The sequence below is a fragment of the Nomascus leucogenys genome, chromosome 4, assembly GCF_006542625.1.
Source record: "Nomascus leucogenys isolate Asia chromosome 4, Asia_NLE_v1, whole genome shotgun sequence".
In the NCBI taxonomy this organism is placed as follows: domain Eukaryota; kingdom Metazoa; phylum Chordata; class Mammalia; order Primates; family Hylobatidae; genus Nomascus; species Nomascus leucogenys.
This window is the reverse complement of record NC_044384.1, coordinates 93,366,370-93,385,731: the sequence shown is the minus strand read 5'-3', so window position 1 is coordinate 93,385,731 and position 19,362 is coordinate 93,366,370. Positions and strand designations below refer to the sequence as shown.

The 19,362-nt window shown below is 46.7% G+C and overlaps 1 protein-coding gene across 17 annotated transcripts in view; it reads left to right on the top strand.

Moving 5' to 3' along the window:
- Nucleotides 1-14,003: 14,003 nt before the first annotated feature.
- The window catches only part of PXK (PX domain containing serine/threonine kinase like), a 92,990-nt gene continuing 87,631 nt past the window's right edge, over nucleotides 14,004-19,362 (top strand). For all 17 annotated transcript variants that reach the window (XR_004029733.1, XM_003257235.4, XM_012497281.2 and 14 more), the window contains exon 1: nucleotides 14,004-14,214. Coding sequence is in view for 16 of the 17 variants with exons in the window: in XM_003257235.4 (XP_003257283.2) it covers nucleotides 14,113-14,214 (102 nt within the window). In the remaining variant the exon portion in view is untranslated. The remainder of the gene's footprint in view (nucleotides 14,215-19,362) is intronic.

Below are 19,362 nucleotides of genomic sequence, written 5' to 3'. Positions count from 1 at the left end.
AACCCCGTCTCTACTAAAAATACAAAAAATTAGTTGGGCGTGGTGGCGGGCGCCTGTAGTCCCAGCTACTTGGAGAGGCTGAGGCAGGAGAATGGCGTGAACCCGGGAGGCGGAGCTTGCAGTGAGCCGAGATTGCGCCACTGCACTCCAGCCTGGGCGACAGAGCGAGACTCCGTCTCCAAAAAAAGAAAAAATTATTCCAGGCCAGGCGTGGTGGATCACGCCTGTAATCTCAGCACTTCAGGAGGTCGAGGCAGGCGGATCACGAGGTTGAGGTCAAGAGATTGAGACCATCCTGGCCATCATGATGAAACCCTATCTCTACTAAGAATACAAAAAAATTAGCTGGTTGTGGTGGTGTGCACCTGTAATCCCAGCTACTCGGAGGCTGAGGCAGGAGAATTGCTTGAACTGGGAGCGGGTGGTTGCACTGAGCTGAGATCATGCCCCTGTACTGTAGCCTGGGCGACAGAGCGAGACTCCGTCTCAAAAAAAAAAAAAAAAAACGGATTATTCTAGTCGCTAGAGGGCAGTGCTGTGTGTAAAGTTAGTACTTTAAAACTTTAATACTGTATTACACCATACTCTAGTTTTCGAAGGTGGAAGACAAGACCAAAATCAATGAGGAGCAAGGATACTGTTCTCATAAGTTTCAGAATGTGCAGCATGTGCAGGCTGAGATCCACCTGAAGAAGACATTTATAGGTGAATCACTAGACATGCTGAAAATGTGTTCAAATGGCAAAACAAAATGGGGAACATGAGGCACAAATAGACGGACTTGAGGCCAAGACTGCTTGCTCCTGCAGAACTCATTCCCTGGGATTTAGCAGCAGTCTTAAAGTTAGGTCATAACTGGATTGGGATGTGATCATTGATACTGATAGCCACCATTTTTTCAATACCTGATGAGTTGATTTTCTACATTAACGCTAATCCTTGAAACAACTGTGAAGTTAACATCCTGTTTTTAAGTAGGATAACTGACTTGCCCAAGGTTGTTCAGCGAATAAGCAGTACAGCTAGGATTCAAACTTGGGCCTGCCTGGCTCCAAAGCCTTTCCTTTTTCCATCACTCTGTGGGTCTTAGGTTCCTGTAGGGACCAAGGGGAAACTTCCCCTTTGCCCTCTGAAGGTTCACTGAAAAATCGACTGAGAAAAGGCAAATTAATTGGAGAAAAGGCATACCAATATATTAGCTTGCATGAAGGGGAGAGCCATAGAGTGATTACCCCCCAAACCTCCACCCAATAGGGTTTAGAAGCTTAAATACCACCTTAAGGTTACAGAAAGAGTGTGGGCTCGGATCAGTGGCATAACAGGTTCTGGGAGCTGGAGAAGAGGAAGCCTGGCTAGCAAAGGTGGTCTTGTTATGTAAATGAAGCCCCACAGGTGGCAGCCCTCAAAAGAATAGATGGTAAATGTTTTAGACCTTTTTTGTTGTTGTTTGAGACAGAGTCTCTTACTGCCCAGGCTGGATTGCAATGGTGTGATCTCGGCTCACTGCAGCCTCCGCCTCCCGGGTTCAAGCGATTCTCTTGCCTCAGCCTCCCAAGTAGCTGGGATTGAAGGCATGCACCACCATGCCCAGCTAAATTTTGTATTTTTAGTGGAGATGGGGTTTCACCGTGTTGGCCAGGCTGGTCTTGAACTCCTGACCTCAGGTGATCCGGCCTCCTCGGCCTCCCAAAGTGCTGGGATTACAGGTGTAAACCACCATGTCCAGCATGTTTCAGACCTTTAAAGTGTCAGACTAAGTTAATCTTCCCGAGATCTAGACAAGGGAAGGCCTGGCTGCATCAAGCAGATTCTCTGCAAATGCAAGTTTTCCCCACAAAAGACAGCTTTGCAGGGCTACTTCTGTTGGCTCTCTGAACAGCCATCTGAAAATATGACAAATATATTTTGGGGTGAAATATTTTTATTTCCCTCATTTGTGTTGCTGGAACTGGAGCACTGTCAGTTTCTATAATAGCATCTTACATGGCATTAAAATAATTAGAATCATTCTATAGCAATCTTTTTGCTTTTGGAATGTTCTAGATCTTATTCCCTGCTAGAGTTGTAGCATTTTCATAATACTATTAGGGAAAGTCTTCCACCCATGCGTATCACCTACCCATTTTCTAAGCTGACATTCAGTGATTATTTGTCTTCACCGAAGAATTGCTTAAAGGGTTAAAGATGAAAAATATAGGGTAGAGAAAGGATGTCAGATCTGAATGATAGTTGATTTATACTGTGTAACTTTCAAAAGCAGCTTCTCAATGTGAGCATTTCCACTGATTTTTCTATTTGTTTTCTGAGACAGTCTCACTCTGTCTCCTAGGCTAGAGTTGCAGTGGTGCAATGACTGCAGCACCTCCTGGGCTTACACAATCCTGCCTCAGCCTCCTATATAGCAGAGAACAGAGGCACACACCACAATGTCTGGCCTATTTTTTTATTTTTTGCAGAGATGAGGTCTCACTTTGTTGTCCAGGCTAGTCTCAGACTCCTGGGCTCAAGTAATCCTCCCACCTTGGCTTCCCAAAGTGCTGGGATTACAGGCATGAGCCACTGTGCTCGGCCTTCATGTTCACTTTTTAAAAATGTATGTATTTTTTGTAGAGATGTGGGTCTCACTGTGTTGCCCAGGTGGTCTCGAACTTCTGGTCTCAAGCGATACTCCTGTCTTGGCCTCCCAAAATGCTGGAATGAGCCTCTGCATACAGATTTCCACATTTTTGTGCTCCCTGAGTCATGGTCTTTGAAATCTATAAATCAATAAAGGTTGGAAACAGAGAAGTAGACAAGAAGTTATCAGTACTTCTCTTTAAATAATAACTTGTCATTTTTATCCAGAGTCAAGATTCTCAAACCACACGTGCTTTGTTAAAGCTGGCTATGAGGAAACCTCGTTGCTTGGCTTTTTCATTCTGAGTCTATACAAACTGCTCAAAAGAATGACTCTTTTAATGAAAGCTTGAGTGACCCTCAAATTAGGAAATTCTCTCCCAGATAATTGAGAAGTGGCCTTGACTGTACCAGGTCACACGTGGAAATAAGTACAAAAGTAATGACTAAAATAGGCCAAGTTGTCCGAGCATTTTCTTTTTTTTTTTTTGAGATGGTGTCTCGCTCTGTCGCCCAGAGACTGGAATGCAGTGGCGCGATCTCGGCTCACTGCAAGCTCTGCCTCCCGGGTTCACGCCATTCTCCTGCCTCAGCCTCCCGAGTAGCTGGGACTACAGGCACCCGCCACCACGCCTGGCTATTTTTTTGTATTTTTAGTAGAGACGGGGTTTCACCGTGTTATCCAGGATGGTCTCAATCTCCTGACCTCATGATCCACCCTCCTCGGCCTCCCGAAGTGCTGGGATTACAGGCATGAGCCACCGCGTATGGCCAGTCTGAGCACTTTCTATGTAGGGGTATTATACGACTGCAAATTATGTGATGTTTAATTGTCACAGAAAGAGATACTCGTTTTAAGCACTTTTAGCCTAATGTACTGGAAAATTGCTTAATGGATTTTCATATTCTATTAGAAACATTTCCATATTGGTGAAATGCCACTCATTTCTTTTTCTGAGGAGGAAATCTTGAGTAGCAATGGGAAGAAAGCCTGGCAACAGCCACCATTTTTCTTATGGACCTGACATGCGTATTCACCTAGACAAAGAAGAAATTGCTAAATGCACACTGATACCTCTTAGGTAACCACAGGTTTTCATTTTGTGCTGAATTATTAGTCATTTTTCCTTTATGTTTTTAGAGTATGATTCAGAGACCAATTCCCAAAGAAAATTGCCATTACATATATTAAGTTTTTATATTAAAACATTTTCTACCAAGGGATGACTGTCACTCTGAGCAACTGTGCCACTGTGAATGCCTCATGTGTCAGCATAGCTTATTATCTAGCTCTGTCTGAGCAGAATGGTAGTGCTGCTGAATTAGTCTTGGTCCACAGGTATCTCCAGGGTCCTAGATGTTTCACCTCCTTTATTCTTATCTTTGCTTTTATTTTGGGTTACAAACACAGCAGATAAGTTAATTCTCAACATCTTCAGAGAAATTGTGAGTTAGAGCAGAATCACCAACTAGAAGAAACCATTTAAATTCAAAAATCATAAGGAACCCAGAACCAATGTTAACACTACATAAATACAACAAGATTAATAGGAGGCCCCACAGTTAATTCCTAAGGTGGTTCTTAGCTATAAAGCAATTCAAATAACCTTCTTATAAACCCTGGGCAAAAGTCCCCTGTGATGTGGTGGAAAATATCAACACGTAAAGGAAATAAGAATGACTGTGGGTTGAGTTTTGTTGTTTTAGATCCAGATCATGAATATTTAAAGAAATAAAAGCATTTTGAGTTAGGAGGCCATGCTACTTAGGAAACACTGAGTTTTTCACAAGCTTCTATGATTTGATTTTGTAGAGTAGTTGCCAGGCCTAAGGAGCATCCTCACTAAAACTCATTATCTTCAGTCAATCTGGGCAAACATCAAGTTGTTAGACAAACAACCTGTGGGCCATCTAAACTTTTGGCAACAGTGGGAAATATGTGTGTGTGTGTGTGTGTATATATATATATATATATTTTTTTTTTTTTTTTTTTTTTTTTTGCTAACCCTGAGTAGTTGTGTGTGTGGCAAAAGCTGAGGTTCCCTCATTCCTCATTAGCCTTAGGCAGCCTGAGACTATAGAAACAAAACCGATTTAAATTAGATCAGCTCCAGCCTTGGGGGTTTCCCCACGTTCAGCCTAAGCTATTTCTTTTCTTTTCTTTTGAGACAGGATCTGGCTCTGTCACCCAGGCTGGAGTGGAGTGGTGGGATCACAGCTTACTGCAGCCTCGACCTCCCTGTGCTCATGTGATCCTCCTACCTCAGCTTCCTGAGTAGCTGGGATCACAGGCATGTGCCACCATGCCTGGCTAATTTTATGACTTTTTGTAGAGACAGGAATCTCACTATGTTGCCTAGCTGGTCTCAAACTCCTGGGCTCAAGAGATCTGCCTGTCTTGGCCTCCCAAAGTGCTGGGATTATAGGTGTGAGCCACCATGCCCAGCTAAGCCTTAGCCATTTCAAATGCCAGATGGATATCGAGGCTGTCTTGGGGTTTGAAACCTGGTTCCCCATGGATCATGGATCCAGTTTAAGTCCAGTATCCTCAGAGGATCACTGACAAGACACTGATTTGGGTAGATAAAAATAAATCATGAGGCTTACCACAGTATTTATTTTAAGGGGCTCAATTCCCAGAAGAATTTGCAGAGAAAGGGAAAGGCTAGACTGAGAGCTTGTCTCTGGCTTCATTTCATCAAATACCTGATTTCTCACTTTCAGTTTCCTTTCCTTAGTAAGGAAAACTAGATAAGGCTGTTATTTTATGACCTTTGCAACTCTGACCTTCAATTCTAATTCATTTTCTGTTCTCTTCCCTTCCAGGGAGAAAAGTATTTGAATTCCTTTCCGTTGAACAACTTTTCTCTCCCTGTGTGGTTCATCTGCTGGTTTCCTTTATTTTTAATTTTTATTTTATTTTAGAGACAATCTTGCTTGGTTGTCCAGGCTGGAGGGCAGTGGCACAATCATGGGTCACTGCCACCTCAGCTGGGCTCAAGAGATCCTCCCACTTCAGCCTTCTGAGTAGCTAGGCCTATAGGCATGCACCACCACACCTGGTGAATTTTTTAAAATTTTGTAGAGACACGCGGGACGCAGTGGCTCATGCCTGTAATCCTAGCACTTTGGGAGGCCAAGGCGGGCGGATCACAAGGTCAGGAGATTGAGACCATCCTGGTTAACACGGTGAAACCCCGTCTCTACTAAAAATACAAAAAATTAGCTGGGTGTGGTGGTGGGCGCCTGTAATCCCAGCTACTCAGGAGGCTAAGGCAGGAGAATGGCGTGAACCCGGGAAGCGGAGCTTGCAGTGAGCTGAGATCGCGCCACTGCATTGCAGCCTGGGCGACAGAGTGAGACTCCATCTCAAAAAAAATTTTTTTTGTAGAGACAGGGTCTCACTATGTTGCTCCGCCTGGTCTTGAATTCCTGGCCTCAAGCCATCCTCCTGTCTCAGTCTCCCAAGGTGCTAGGATTATAGGTGTGAGCCACCATGCCCTGCCTCCTTTTTTGGTTTGTTCACACATCCATTTGACAAATATTTACTGAGCACAAACTGTGCCAGGAGCTGTCCCCAAAGAGACCCAGGAGCCCTAAAGAGGCAAGCCCCCACACCCGGCCCTGATTTCCTTTATAACATAAGAGCTAATGAGAGGTGACAGCGTGCTGGCAGTCCTCACAGCCCTGGCTCGCTCTCGGCGCCTCTTCTGCCTGGGCTCACACTTTGGCAGCACTTGAGGAGCCCTTCAGCCCACCACTGCACTGTGGGAGCCCCTTTCTGGGCTAGCCAAAGCCAGAGCCGGCTCCCTCAGCTTGCAGGGAGGTGTGGAGGCAGAGGCGAGAGCGGGAACCGGGGCTGCGCACGGCGCTTGCGTGCCCGCTGGAGTTCCGGGTGGGCGTGGGCTTGGCGGGCCCTGCACTCGGAGCAGCTGGCAGGGGCCCCAGGCAATGAGGGGCTTAGTACCCGGGCCAGCGGCTGTGGAGGGTGTACTGGGTCCCCCAGCAGTGCCAGCCCACAGGCGCTGCGCTTGATTTCTCACCAGGCCTTAGCTGCCTTCCCGCGGGGCAGGGCTCAGGACCTGCAGCCCGCCATGCCTGAGCCTCCCACCCCCTCAATGGGCTCCTGTGCGGCCAGAGCGTCCCCGACGAGCGCCACCCCCTGCTCCACGGCGCCCAGTCCCATCAACCACCCAAGGGCTGAGGAGTGCGAGCGCACGGTGGAAGACTGGCAGGTAGCTCCACCTGCAGCCCCGGTGCAGGATCCACTGGGTAAAGTCAGCTGGGCTCCTGAGTCTGGTGGAGACGTGGAGAAACTTTATGTCTAGCTCAGGGATTGTAAATACACCAATTGGCACTCTGTATCTAGCTCAAGGTTTGTAAACACACCAATCAGCACCCTGTGTCTAGCTCAAGGTTTGTGAATGCACCAATCGACACTCTGTATCTAGCTGCTCTGGTGGGGCCTTGGAGAACCTTTATGTCCATACTCTGTATCTAACTGATCTGATGGGGAAGTGGAGAACCTTTATGTCTAGCTCAGGGATTGTAAACGCACCAATCAGCGCCCTGTCAAAACAGACCACTGGGCTCTACCAATCGGCAGGACGTGGGTGGGGCCAGATGAGAGAATAAAAGCAGACTGCCCCAGCCAGCAGTGGCAACCCGCTCGGGTCCCTTTCCACACTGTGGAAGCTCTGTTCTTTCGCTCTTTGTAATAAATCTTGCTACTGCTCACTCTTTGGGTCCACACTGCTTTTATGAGCTGTAACACTCAGCGCGAAGGTCTGCAGCTTCAGTCCTGAAGCCAGCAAGACCACGAGCCCACCAGCAGGAACCAACAACTCCAGACGTGCCGCCTTAAGAGCTGTAACACTCACTGCGAAGGTCTGCAGCTTCACTCCTGAGCCAGCAAGACCACGAACCCACCAGAAGGAAGAAACTCCGAACACATCCGAACATCAGAAGGAACAAACTCCAAACACTCCACCTTTAAGAACTGTAATACTCACCGAGAGGATCCGAGGCTTCATTCTTGAAGTCAGTGAGACGAACCCACCAATTCCGGCTACACTAATACTCTGCATTCTCCCTACCAGCCTGTCTTCCAGGTCATTGCCTACATTAGCGCATCCAGTCCTCCCACTGATTGTACAGAGTAGAGGCTATCATTATCTTCATTCTGCAGACGAGGAGCTGAAGCAAAGAGAGGTCAGGCTGCCAGTGAGCTGTGGGGCCGGTGTGAACCTAAGAAGTCACCTGGGAGCTTAGGCCCTTAACCATGACCAACACTCCAGCTTCTTCCTCAGGCTTATGAGGGCAGCGTTTTGCCTAGTTTTTGAATCTCACATTCTGCCTTTTTTTCTCTCCCATCTGCCTACCTTCCCCTCTCCCTCCAGACTTCCCCACTTATCTCCCTCCTCTCATTCTCATCACTCCCTCACTACTTTTTTATTTTATATATATATATATATATATTTTTTTTTTTTTTGAGATGGAGTCTTGCTCTGTCACCCAGGGTGGAGTGCAGTGGCACTGTCTCGGCTCACTGCAACCTCTGCCTCCTGGGTTCAAGCGGTTCTTCTGCCTCAGCCTCCCGAGTAGCTGGGATTATAGGCGCACACCACCATGCCTGGCTAATTTTTTGTATTTTTAGTAGAGATGGGGTTTCACCATATTGGCCAGCAGGCTGGTCTCGAACTCCTGACCTTGTGATCTGCTTGCCTTGGCCTCCCAAAGTCCTGGGATTACAGGCGTGAGCCACCGTGCCAGGCCTTTTTGTTTTGTTTTGTTTTGTTTTTGAGATGGAGTTTCACTCTTATTGCCCAGGCTGGAGGCAGTGGCATGATCTCGGCTCATTGCAACCTCTGCCTCCCGGGTTCAAGCAATTCTTCTGCCTCAGCCTCTCCCACCATGCCTGGCAAATTGTGTAATTTTAGTAGAGACAGGGTTTTTCCATGTAGGTCAGGCTGGTCTCGAACTCCCGACCTCAGGTGATCCGCTGCCTCAGCCTCCTAAAGTGCTGGGATTACAGATGTGAGCCACTGCTCCCTACCCCCTCATTACTTTTATCTGCATGTTATTCATGTTCCCCTCCTTGAAGCAGCAGAGCCCAGGCCAGAAGTGTGTGTCAGTGGTCACTGTGATCTCAGGGGCTCTCCGAGGGAAGTATCGGTTCCCTTGCAAACGTCCTTAACTGTCAGGAGCCTGTGTAACACAGCTGGGGATAGAAGGGTGCGGAAAGGCTCCTTTCCCCACCTTTCCTGTTGAGCCATCTCCTCCCCAGCCCTTCACACATCCTACTCTCCAGTCCTGCAGCCTACATGGCTTTACAGTGCCCAGGGCTTCCAGAAACCCCTGAACTAGCCTGTCACTGCATGTCCACGTTCTTTTCTTTTTTCTTTTCTTTTCTTGTCTTTCTTTCTTTTTTAGCAGGGGTGGGGGGTGATGGGTACAGGGTCTCACTCTGTTGCCCAGGCTGGAGTACAGTTGTACCATCATGGCTCACTGCAGCTTCAACCTTCCTAGGCTCAAGCTATCCTTCCACCTCAGCCTCTTGAATAGCTGGGACTACAGACATGCACCATCATGCCCGGCTAATTTTTTCTTTTTCATTTTCTTCCTTTCTTTTTTTTTTTTTTTTGAGCCAGAGTCTCACTCTGTCACCCAGGCTGGAGTGCAGTGGCACGATCTTGGCTCACTGCAAACTCCACCTCCTGGGTTCAAGCGATTCTCCTGCCTCAGCCTCCTGAGTAGCTGGGATTACAGGGGTGCATCACCACACCCGGCCAATTTTTGTACTTTTAGTGGAGATGGGGTTTTGCCATGTTGGCCAGGCTGGTCTTAAACTCTTGACCTTAAGTGATCCACCCATCTCAGCGTCCCAAAGTGCTGGCATTACAGGCATGAGCCACTGCGCCTGGCCTTTATTTTGTGTAGAGATGGGGTCTTGCTATGTTGCCCAGGCTGGTCTTGAACTCCTGGCCTCAAGCCATCCACCTGCCTCAGCCTCCCAAAGTGCTGGGATTACAGGGGTGAGCCACTGAGCCCGGACTCATCGTTTTTCTCGTTCATGTAGGTAAGCAGCTTGATAGACGATGACATCTGTCCTGTTTGTTTTAAGTCCCCTCTGCCTGACATAGTGTCTGGTATCTAGTATTCTGCAAGGTGTTTGCTAAAAGATTGAGTGAAATGGGCCAGGTGTGGTGGCTCATGCCTGTAATCCCAGCACTTTGGGATGCCAAGATGGGCAAATCATGAGATCAGGAGTTCAAGACCAGCCTGACCAACATGGTGAAACCCCGTCTCTACTAAAAATACAAAAATTATCCAGCCATGCTGGCAGGTGCCTGTAATCCCAGCTACTCGGGAGACTGAGGCAGGAGAATTACCTGAACCCGGGAGGTGGAGGTTGCAGTGAGCTGAGATCATGCCACTGCACTCCAGCCTGGGCGACAGGGCAAGACTCCATTTTGGAAAAAAAAGATTGAGTGAAATGTTCTTTCTCCATATCCTGCTATCCAAATCTTACCCATCCTTAAAGGCCCCTCTCAAACCCCAATTCTTCCATGAACTGCCCCATAACCCAGTCCAGTGCCATGACTCTTTTCTTTCTTATCTTCTCATGGTACCCAGAGCCTCAATTTCAGGACTCAGTATAGGCTGTCCTGGAGTCACTGCTTCTGTGACAATCTTTCCTATCCTCCTTAAAAATTATTGGATGAAAAGGAGTCTGCTTCTTTTCCATTTTGTCCTCTACAGGACCTGCAATATCGAAAGTCTTCAAGTACCACTTAGTGACTTTGAAAAAAAATCACTACTGTGATCATTTGTCAAAAACATATGCGTGAAGATTGTCATCCGCCAATCACATAATCTTAAATGAAAAAAATCTAATTTGTAAAAGTATGCAAAATGCATTTTTCAGAGCATGTGAAATTTCTTGTAAGGTATGAACTATGGACAAGTTGGTTTCTCTTACAAAAGCATTTGGACTGTGTGTCTGGACAGACTACAAAGAAAATGGAGCTAAACCCCAGGGAAGCCTTCTTCCTGTTACTGTCATGACTTTATCTTATGGAAGCAGTTGTCAGAGCAATGGACTCCAGTTGTCTAACATTTTTCACCCTAATCATACAAGTTAAATACAGAAGAGCATACAGAAGAAATCATCATGATTCTGCTTCTTAGAGGCCCACCGTTCATATTTATTTATTTTTGAGACAGAGTCTCGCTGTCACCGAGGCTGGAGTGCAGTGATACGATATCGGCTCACTGCAACCTCCACCTCTTGGGTTTAAATGATTCTCCTGCCTCACCTTCCCGAGTAGCTGGTATTACAAGTGTGTGCCACCATGTTCTGGCTTATTTTTCTCTAAAAGTAGAGACAAGGTTTCACCATGTTATCCAGGCTGGTGTCGGACTCCTGACCTCAAGTGATCTGCCCGCCTCAGCCTCTCACAAAGTGCTGGGATTACAGGTGTGAGCCTCTGTACTCAGCCCATATTTTGATATATTTCCTTCTGGTGTTTGTCCTATAGATATGTTGGGATTATACAGATGCTAAATTGCTTTTTTCATTTACTATTATATCAAGAGCATTTCTCAAGATCATAAAATATTCTTTAATTATGTGACTTTTTATTTATTTATTTATTTGTTTGTTTATCGAGACAGGGTTTTGCTCTGTTGCCCAGGCTGGAATGCAGTGATGCAATCTTGGCTCACTGCAGCCTCCACCTTCCGGGTTCAAGTGATCCTCCCACCTCAGCCTCCTGAGTGCCTGGGACTATAGGCATGCACCACTTACCCTGGCCTGATTTTTAACATTGCAAAAAATTCATGATTGTACCAAGATTTGTCCAAAACCCAACTGTTAGTCATTTATCCTTGCATGCTATTTTTTTTTTACTGATCTCTGATTATTTTCTTAGGATACCCTCCTAGGCGCAGAATTACTTGGTCATAGGATAAGAACATTTTCAAAGCCCTTAATACATATTTGTTTTAGCTCCTAGTACTAGGCCTATTACATAGTAGGTACTTAGCAAATAATTGTTGAATGAATGTACGAATGCCCTCCAGAAAGGTGGGGCCAATTTATGCTCCCACCTGCAGTAAGATAAAAGAGCCTGTCTTGGTCAGTCCACATCACAATAGGAGTAATGATTATAGCTGGATTTTGGTTTCTGTGACTCTGGCAGAGAAATAATCTATTTGCCTTAAAACAAATAAATGAAAGTAAAAAGTTGAATCCTTCCTAAATGACATATGGTTTTGCTTTAATAGACTGCTGCTTTTAAACACACTGGCACAAAAATGGAATGGAGGGAGAGTTCTGATTATTTTAGGGCTGAATCATGAAGGTCCAGGATTCCTTCTTCACATCTTGCTCTATTGGGTCGCCCCTGGGACTAATCTGTCATGGCTACTTGACTCCATGGGGCTGCCCAACAATCCCAATAAACTTGAGATCTGGAGAAGGGACCCTTTATATATGATGTGGGCCTTTCCTGTGATGTCAAATTTTGGTGGTGGTGGTGGGATTACCAAGAAACTTTGTTCCCTTATCTGAAATGTAGAAATTTAGTGGAGGCAAATTTAAGAGTTAGGAACCTTCCATTCTGTCAACTGTAGGGGAAGGAGGAAACTAATATTGACTTTGTTTTGTTTTGTTTTTCCGGAGACGGTCTTGCTCTGTTGCCCAGCCTGGAGTGAAGTGGCATGACCATGGCTCACTGAGGCTTCAACCTCCTGTGCTCAAAAAATTCTCCCACCTCAGCCTCCTGAGTAGTTGGGACCACAGGTGTGAGCCATCATGCTCAGCTATTTTTTAAATTTTTTTGTAGAGATGGGGTCTCACCATATTGCCAGGCTAAACTCCTGGGCTCAAGCCATCCACTCTCCACAGCCTCCCAAAGTGCTGGAATTACAAAGGTGAGCCATCACGCCTGACCACGGTTTGAGGTGTTTTTGTCTGTTTTTTTGTTTGTTTGTTTTTTGAGACAGAGTCTTACTCTGTCACCCAGGCTGGAGTGTAGTGGTACGATCTTGGCTCACTGCAACCTCCCCCTCCTGGGTTCAAGCAATTCTCCTGCCTCAGCCTCCAGAGTAGCTGGGTCTACAGGCGCGTGCCACCATGCCCAGCTAATTTTTATATTTTTAGTAGAGGGGATTTTGCCATGTTGGCCAGGCTGGTCTCAAACTCCAGACCTCAGGTGATCCACCCACCTTGGCTTCCCAAAGTGCTGGGATTACAAGCATGAGCGATCATGATCATGCCTGACCACCGTTTGAGTTTTTATTATGTGCCAAGCCCCTTCCTAGTCTACTGCATTCCTTGTATTAACCTTTTCATACAAATAATATTATCTCCACTTTGCAAATTGGGGAGTTGGGACTCAGAGAGGCTGGGTAACTTATTGAAGATCACACAGCTGGTAAATGCCAGAGTCATGGAGATGATGGTCCTCTGATTCTAAATTTAACTCTTCACTATCCTGGAATGCTGCCCTAGGAGAGGGCAGTGTGGGTGAAATTTCTAGGTGTGTATGGAGATGGGGGGATGAGGTGGTGCCAGGATTATGGCTTTGGGTTCAGGCAGACTGTGGGCAGATTTAGGGCTGAGAAGTTGATCCCAAGGTTCTCTGGCTTGGCTCTTGGTTTGAAGTTCTTCTAGCCCATATGTTGGGATCAAAAACTCCCAAGTCTAAGGGATGTGGTTGAGCAGGCAGTGGGGGCCAAGAGTAGAGGCTAGGGGTCTCTGGACCATTTTATAGGGTCTCCAGTTCTTAGAGCTTGGGTCTGAGGGTTCTGGGGTCCAAGACCTCCAATTATGGGGTCCAGCTCTTAGGTGTTGAGGCCTGAGGAGCCACGTTCAAGAGTCCCTGTGAAGTCTAAATCGGAAGAGCTTGTTTCAGAAAGTCTCTGGGTTTGCAGGGCTCAGACTAGGGGTCCCATCCTGAAGGCCTTTTTTCTGAGTTTTAGGGTCCTTGGGCCTGGGGGGTGAGAGAGGTCCAGTTCTGAGAGTTTCAAGACGTACAGTCCCAGAAAAGCCCAGTTCTGAGAGGCCTGGTTTGGAAATCTCGCCCTGAAGATTCCTGGATCCCGGGGCTCAGGACCAGGCGTCTCTGGATCTGAGGATCCTGGTAGTGATGGCTTAGGGTGGTGTTCCCTGGTCCAAAGCCCGGAGCTAGGGGCACCCGGTCTGCGGTGCGGCTGCGAGGAGCTGGGAAGCGCAGGCCCATGGCAGCCGCAAGGCGGAGGGGCGGGCCAGCGGGCGGCAGTGCTGGCGGCTCCCACACGTTCTCCGCTGGGTCGGCGCTAGGACTCCGGGGCCGCGGCGGTGGGAAGGGCGGCGCTAGGACCCCGCGGGCCCGGCGGCGCGTGGGGCGGTGCGTGTTGACAGCGGCAGCGGTGGAACCCGGCGGGCGGCGGGAGTCGACGCCTCGGGTTCCTGCCTCGCGTCCCTAGGCGGCGGCGGCCGGGCGTCCCGGGATGGCCTTCATGGAGAAGCCGCCAGCCGGCAAGGTGCTGCTGGACGACACGGTGCCGCTGACAGCAGCCATCGAGGCGAGCCAGAGCCTGCAGTCCCACACGGTGCGCGGCCCAGCGGGCGGGCGGGCGGTGTGGGGCGGCCCCGGGCCGCGAGGGGGCTGCGGGCTGCCTGGCGCGGGCCGGCAGTGTCGTCGGTCGGGGACCTGGCCACAGGGTGGGCGGCCCTGGCCGAGAAGGCGGTGGAGCGCCGCTGGGTCTGGGTCAGGGCCCCCAGGGCCCAGGCGAACGCTGAGGCCCGGAGGGGCCGAGGATGGGGACCGCAGCTCCCGGCGCCGCAGGGTGGAAGGAGCTCGGCGGCGACCAGGAAAGCGACTCCGAGTTGGGGGGCGGGGGCTGCGGGAGCCCCGGGCTCACCTTGGACCGGCGGAGTAAGAACGAGACCGCTCAGGACCATCCACTTCTGCCCGCCGCCAGCCTTTTCCTTTTTGAGGCCGTGGAATTTCTTCCTTGCAGCTGAGGGTCTGGGTGATGGGATGAGGGTGTGCCGGGCCAAATGAAGTGTGACTCCAGAGCCTACTTGTTGGGACAGCAGAGTGTAAGTGGCTGGGGTCTGCAGCCCCGTTTCCAGGTCAGCCGCTTGGCCCTGGTCCCGGGAAGTGGTGGGGGCGGCAGTCGGGGGGCTGTTAAGCAGGTGTATGAATGTGCTTCTCTAACTTGCTGGGTAGTGGTAGCATTCATTTGAGTTTAAAATCCACTCGAGTAACATAAAGGAGTAATAGGTCCTCATAGTAAACACTGGCAGGGTTCATTTCTGCTACATATACTGTCTTTTTATGGGGCTTTAAAACCGTGGTTGTTTTCATTTGCTTGTACCTTTTTTTTTTTTTTTTTGAAAGGCACACTATGCATTATAATTTCCAAGCAATAAATCCAGGAACCAGCAAGAAACCTGGAGCTACCAGCTAGTGGGACTTTTTTGGAAAAGTAATGAATGAGGAGAGAGATTCCTTCAATTGTGATGTTTTGTCAGGCCACCGAATCAGATTCAGACTCAGAGGCTTGTTTGTTTACCATTGCAGTGTGTTTGGGGGGTCATCATCTGGAGGCTAAAGCTCACAATAGCCTTCTGTTTCTCTTTTCGTTCAAGCTCTTCTGATGACTTCAAAGAGACCTTTTATTCTGTTGTATTAAAGTGAGACTTTTTTGAACCTCAGTTTCCTCTTCTGACAGCCATGCTTTGTAGGGCTTGAATTGTTCAAAGCATTCACTTCCAGTTAAGAAAATTAAATTTTAAAAAGTGCTATTTATTTCGCTCCGCGTATCTTTAATCCTATTCTGTAGACATGTGAGAAGGCCATACAGGACAGAATTTGTTAAACTTGCTATCATTTGTGCCTAAAGGGAGTATGGCATAAGAGTTGAAATTTAGGATAGGGAGTCAAGAGTAATTCAGCTATCAAATTTGATTTTTGACTTGACTATTGGCAAGTAAGTCTTATAACCTTTCAAGGAATAGAGTCGAGTCCTTTAGGTTTATTTTGTATTGAAAATAAAGAGATAGATGATTATAAATACTCACAAATTACGTTCTCTAGGAAGCATTCCATGATTTCTACAGCCCCAGCCCATGTGCCTACCCACACCTTAATCTTGATTAGTTTGTCCTGTAATTACTTCTTTACTTTTTGTCTCCACCAGGCTACAAGAGGAGGGGCACTTCTTCCTCACTTTTGGGTCTCATTCCCTGGTTTTTTATAGGATTTCAAATGTGTTTATCAAATGACTGAATAATCCAACTTCAACCTTACTATGCCTCTTTTTCTGTTTATGTAAAATGGTAATTGTGAACATTGAAAAAATAACTTAGAGAATTGTGCTTTAGCTAGGTGGTGAAAGATGTAATAGGATTCTGTTTTTATTGTAGATCTTTTCTGTTTATTTGTGCGTGTGTGTGTGTGTGTGTGTAGAGACAGCGCCTCACCATGTTGTCCAGGCTGGTCTGGAACACCTGGGCTCAGGCCATTCTCCTGCCTCAGCCCCACAAAGTGCTGGTATACAGATGTGAGCCATCACACCTGGCCCTGCAGATCTTTTCTTTAAAAAATAAAATAATTTAGGGTAGAAAATGGCAGTTCTTATAGTGATGACTGAACACAAAAGACAATGACTCACAGGAGACCCATAAAGGCAGATGTGGTAGAGTAAAAAACTGTAGCATTGTCTTGCATAATTTTTTGACTGTTCTGTGTTCTTGTCATTTTAGCTGTAAAGTTTGACTGAGAAATGTTGCATCAGCCCTGAACTTTATTGAGAAAATCTTATGCTGATGCAAAATTTTTGGACTGTTAGTGTCTTATGAGTAAGTCTTTTTTAAAACAGGAACTTTTGGAAATTATTTTGGAAAGAAGTAGTTGTTAAGAGGGGTATGTAGAAGAGAAAGGCACTGTTTTTTCTTGGGAAGATTGAAGATGGCTTTCCAGCTTGGTAGCTAAAGGGAGATGGTGTTCCAGAAGTCAGAGCTCTACTCTCCCTTTGAAATGCTGAATCTCTAGGAAGTTACTCCTTGGCTGTAGACAGAAACATATGGCGATAGAGACAGTCTTGGGGTTGGAAGAGGCAAGACCTTAATACAGGTCTGGGCTGTTACTTGCTAGTCATGTGATATAGGCTGGGCAAGTTACTTAAACCTTTTTGAAGTTTAGTTTTGTCATCTGTAAATGGGAGTAATAAATGCCTGCCCTGCCTGCCTCCCAAGGTTGTTAGGAAGATCAAATGAAATCATCTTGATGAAGTATTTGTAAAGTGTATTCCTTCCTCCCTCCATCTCTTCACTCCCTGACAACATTTGTGCAAAGGGTTAAACACATTAGAGGGCATTATTGCAAGTAAGCTCATTTCTGTCCATAGTTCTAAATTTTTTTTTTTTTTAATACCAATGGGGTTCTTGCTGTGTTGCCCAGGCTGGTCTTGAACTCCTGACCTCAAGTGATCCTCCCACCTCGGCCTCCCAAAGTGCTGGGATTATAGGTGTGAGCCACTGCACCCAGCTGGGAAACCACCTATAACAGAAATGATTTAGGATTTGTGAACTTGGTAGGGAAAAATTCTGTGGTTTGGAAAACTGAGTCACCAGAAGGATGAAGGGAACACAAGGTCACCACCAGAAAGGCATATTTGGATGAGCAACTGGCAGAAAGGACGTGTGTTGGTAGGTGATTCTGTGCTTTGCTGATGCTGATGCATCATTTTTATGGAGCAAAATAAATTTAGCATTAAGAGCTAGACCAGCCCTCTGCTGCAAGGAAATGAAGCTTCTATAAAATCAGAAAAGCTAGTATTTAGGGGGAGGATGCTTTCAGGTTAGGTTTGGAGGAAGAAGGAGGATTTTCCAGACAAAAGGAATTCTGGTGAAAAGCCACACAGGTGAGTTGTGAGAAAATTTGGGAGGACCAAGAGAGGACAAGGGAAAGATAAGTTCTTGGCTACATAAAAGGGAAAACTTTTTAAAGTCAGTAGACTAAAAAAATGCTTACCTAGCTGAAATAGAAACCAGAGGAAACAGAAAGTTTTGGAAAGTGCTGTTATCAAATGTGCACATCCAATTTTTGCTGGTGGGTAGGCTGTGTGTGATAGCTTTTCATCTCAGTTTTCTCCTTTTTTTGGGGGTGGGGGACAGAGTCTCGCTTTGTCACCAGGCTAGAGTACAGTGTCGCAATCTCAGCTCACTGCAGCCTCCACCTCCCAGGTTCAAGCGATTCTCCTGCTTCAGCCTCCCAAGTAGCTGGGATTACAGGTATGCACCACCACGCCCGGCTAACTTTTGTATTTTTAGTAGCGATGGGGTTTCACTACGTTGACTAGGCTTGCTTGAACACCTGACCTCAGGTGATCCACCTGCCTCAGGCTCCTAAGGTGCGGGGATTACAGGTTTGAGCCACCACACCTGGCAGTTTTCTCCTTTTTAAATATTCTTCTGTGGAGTTCATCTGGATCAGGGACTGTTTATCTTCCATTTGGACATTTTGTTTTTAAGAAACAGATAATTATAGTGATAGTTAAGGCACAACAGAGAACATTTTTTAAAATCTGTGGAAAAGATAATATTACATGTTAAAATCTTTACTGAAAATGGATCTCTCCTTGAACTTTTGATATTTGGAAACTGCATTCCTGCATGGCTTATTTATTCAGCTATTCTCATTCGTTCAACAAAAATGTATTAAATGCCTACTGTGTGCCAGGCACATGCTAGAGATAGAATGGTGAACCAGACAGCTCCTGCATCCATGGAGCTTTTGTTCTGTTGGATTCCAAGGTTTTGTTTTTGTTTTTTTTTTTTTTTTCACTGTCAGTCAGGGTCTTGCTCTGTCACCCAGGCTAGAGTGCAGGACCACAGCTCACGGCAACCTCAGTCTCCTGGCTCAAGCAATCCTCCTGCCTCAGCCTCCTGAGTAGCTGGGACTGTAGGCATGCACCACCATACCTGGCTAATTCTTTGACTTTTAGTAGAGATGGGGTCTTGCTATGTTGTCCAGGTTGGTCTCAAACTCCTGAGTTCAAGTGATCCTCCTGCCTCGGCCTCCCAAAATGCTGGGATTACAGGTGGGAGCCACTGTACCTGGCTTCAACTAGGATCTTTACCATTCATAAAACAGATGGTTTTAGTAGCTTGGTTTATTGAGCCTCAGCCTCTCATCAGTGACCCGACCCTTTTTATAGACTTTTAAACTCTATTTATTTATCACCAGAATAACTATTCAAATGTAATGCCAAAATAGGAGTCATTGCTGCTTTCAGATCCTGAAATTTTAAGGTAATCTAGTACTCAGTATCAGAATTTGAACTTCCTTTTAGAATGCTACTTGGAAGTTTCTTTAGAATTCCAAGTTATACTGAATACTTAAAAAAATTTTCTTAGCCCGGTGTGGTGGCTCACACTTGTAATCCCAGCACTTTGGGAGGCTGAGGCAGGTGGATCATCTGAGGTCAGGAGTTCGAGACCAGCCTGACCAACATGATAAAACTCAGTCTCTACTAAAAATACAAAATTAGCTGGGCGTGGTGGCACATGCCTGTAGTCCAGCTACTTGGGAGGCTGAGGCAGGAGAATCCCTTTAACCCGGGAGGCAGAGGCTGCAGTGAGCCGAGATCACGCCATTGCACTCTCCGTCTCAAAAAAAAAAAAAAAAAAAAATTTCTTTAGGCCAGGTGTAGTGGCTCATGCCCATAATTCTAGCACTTTGGGAGGCT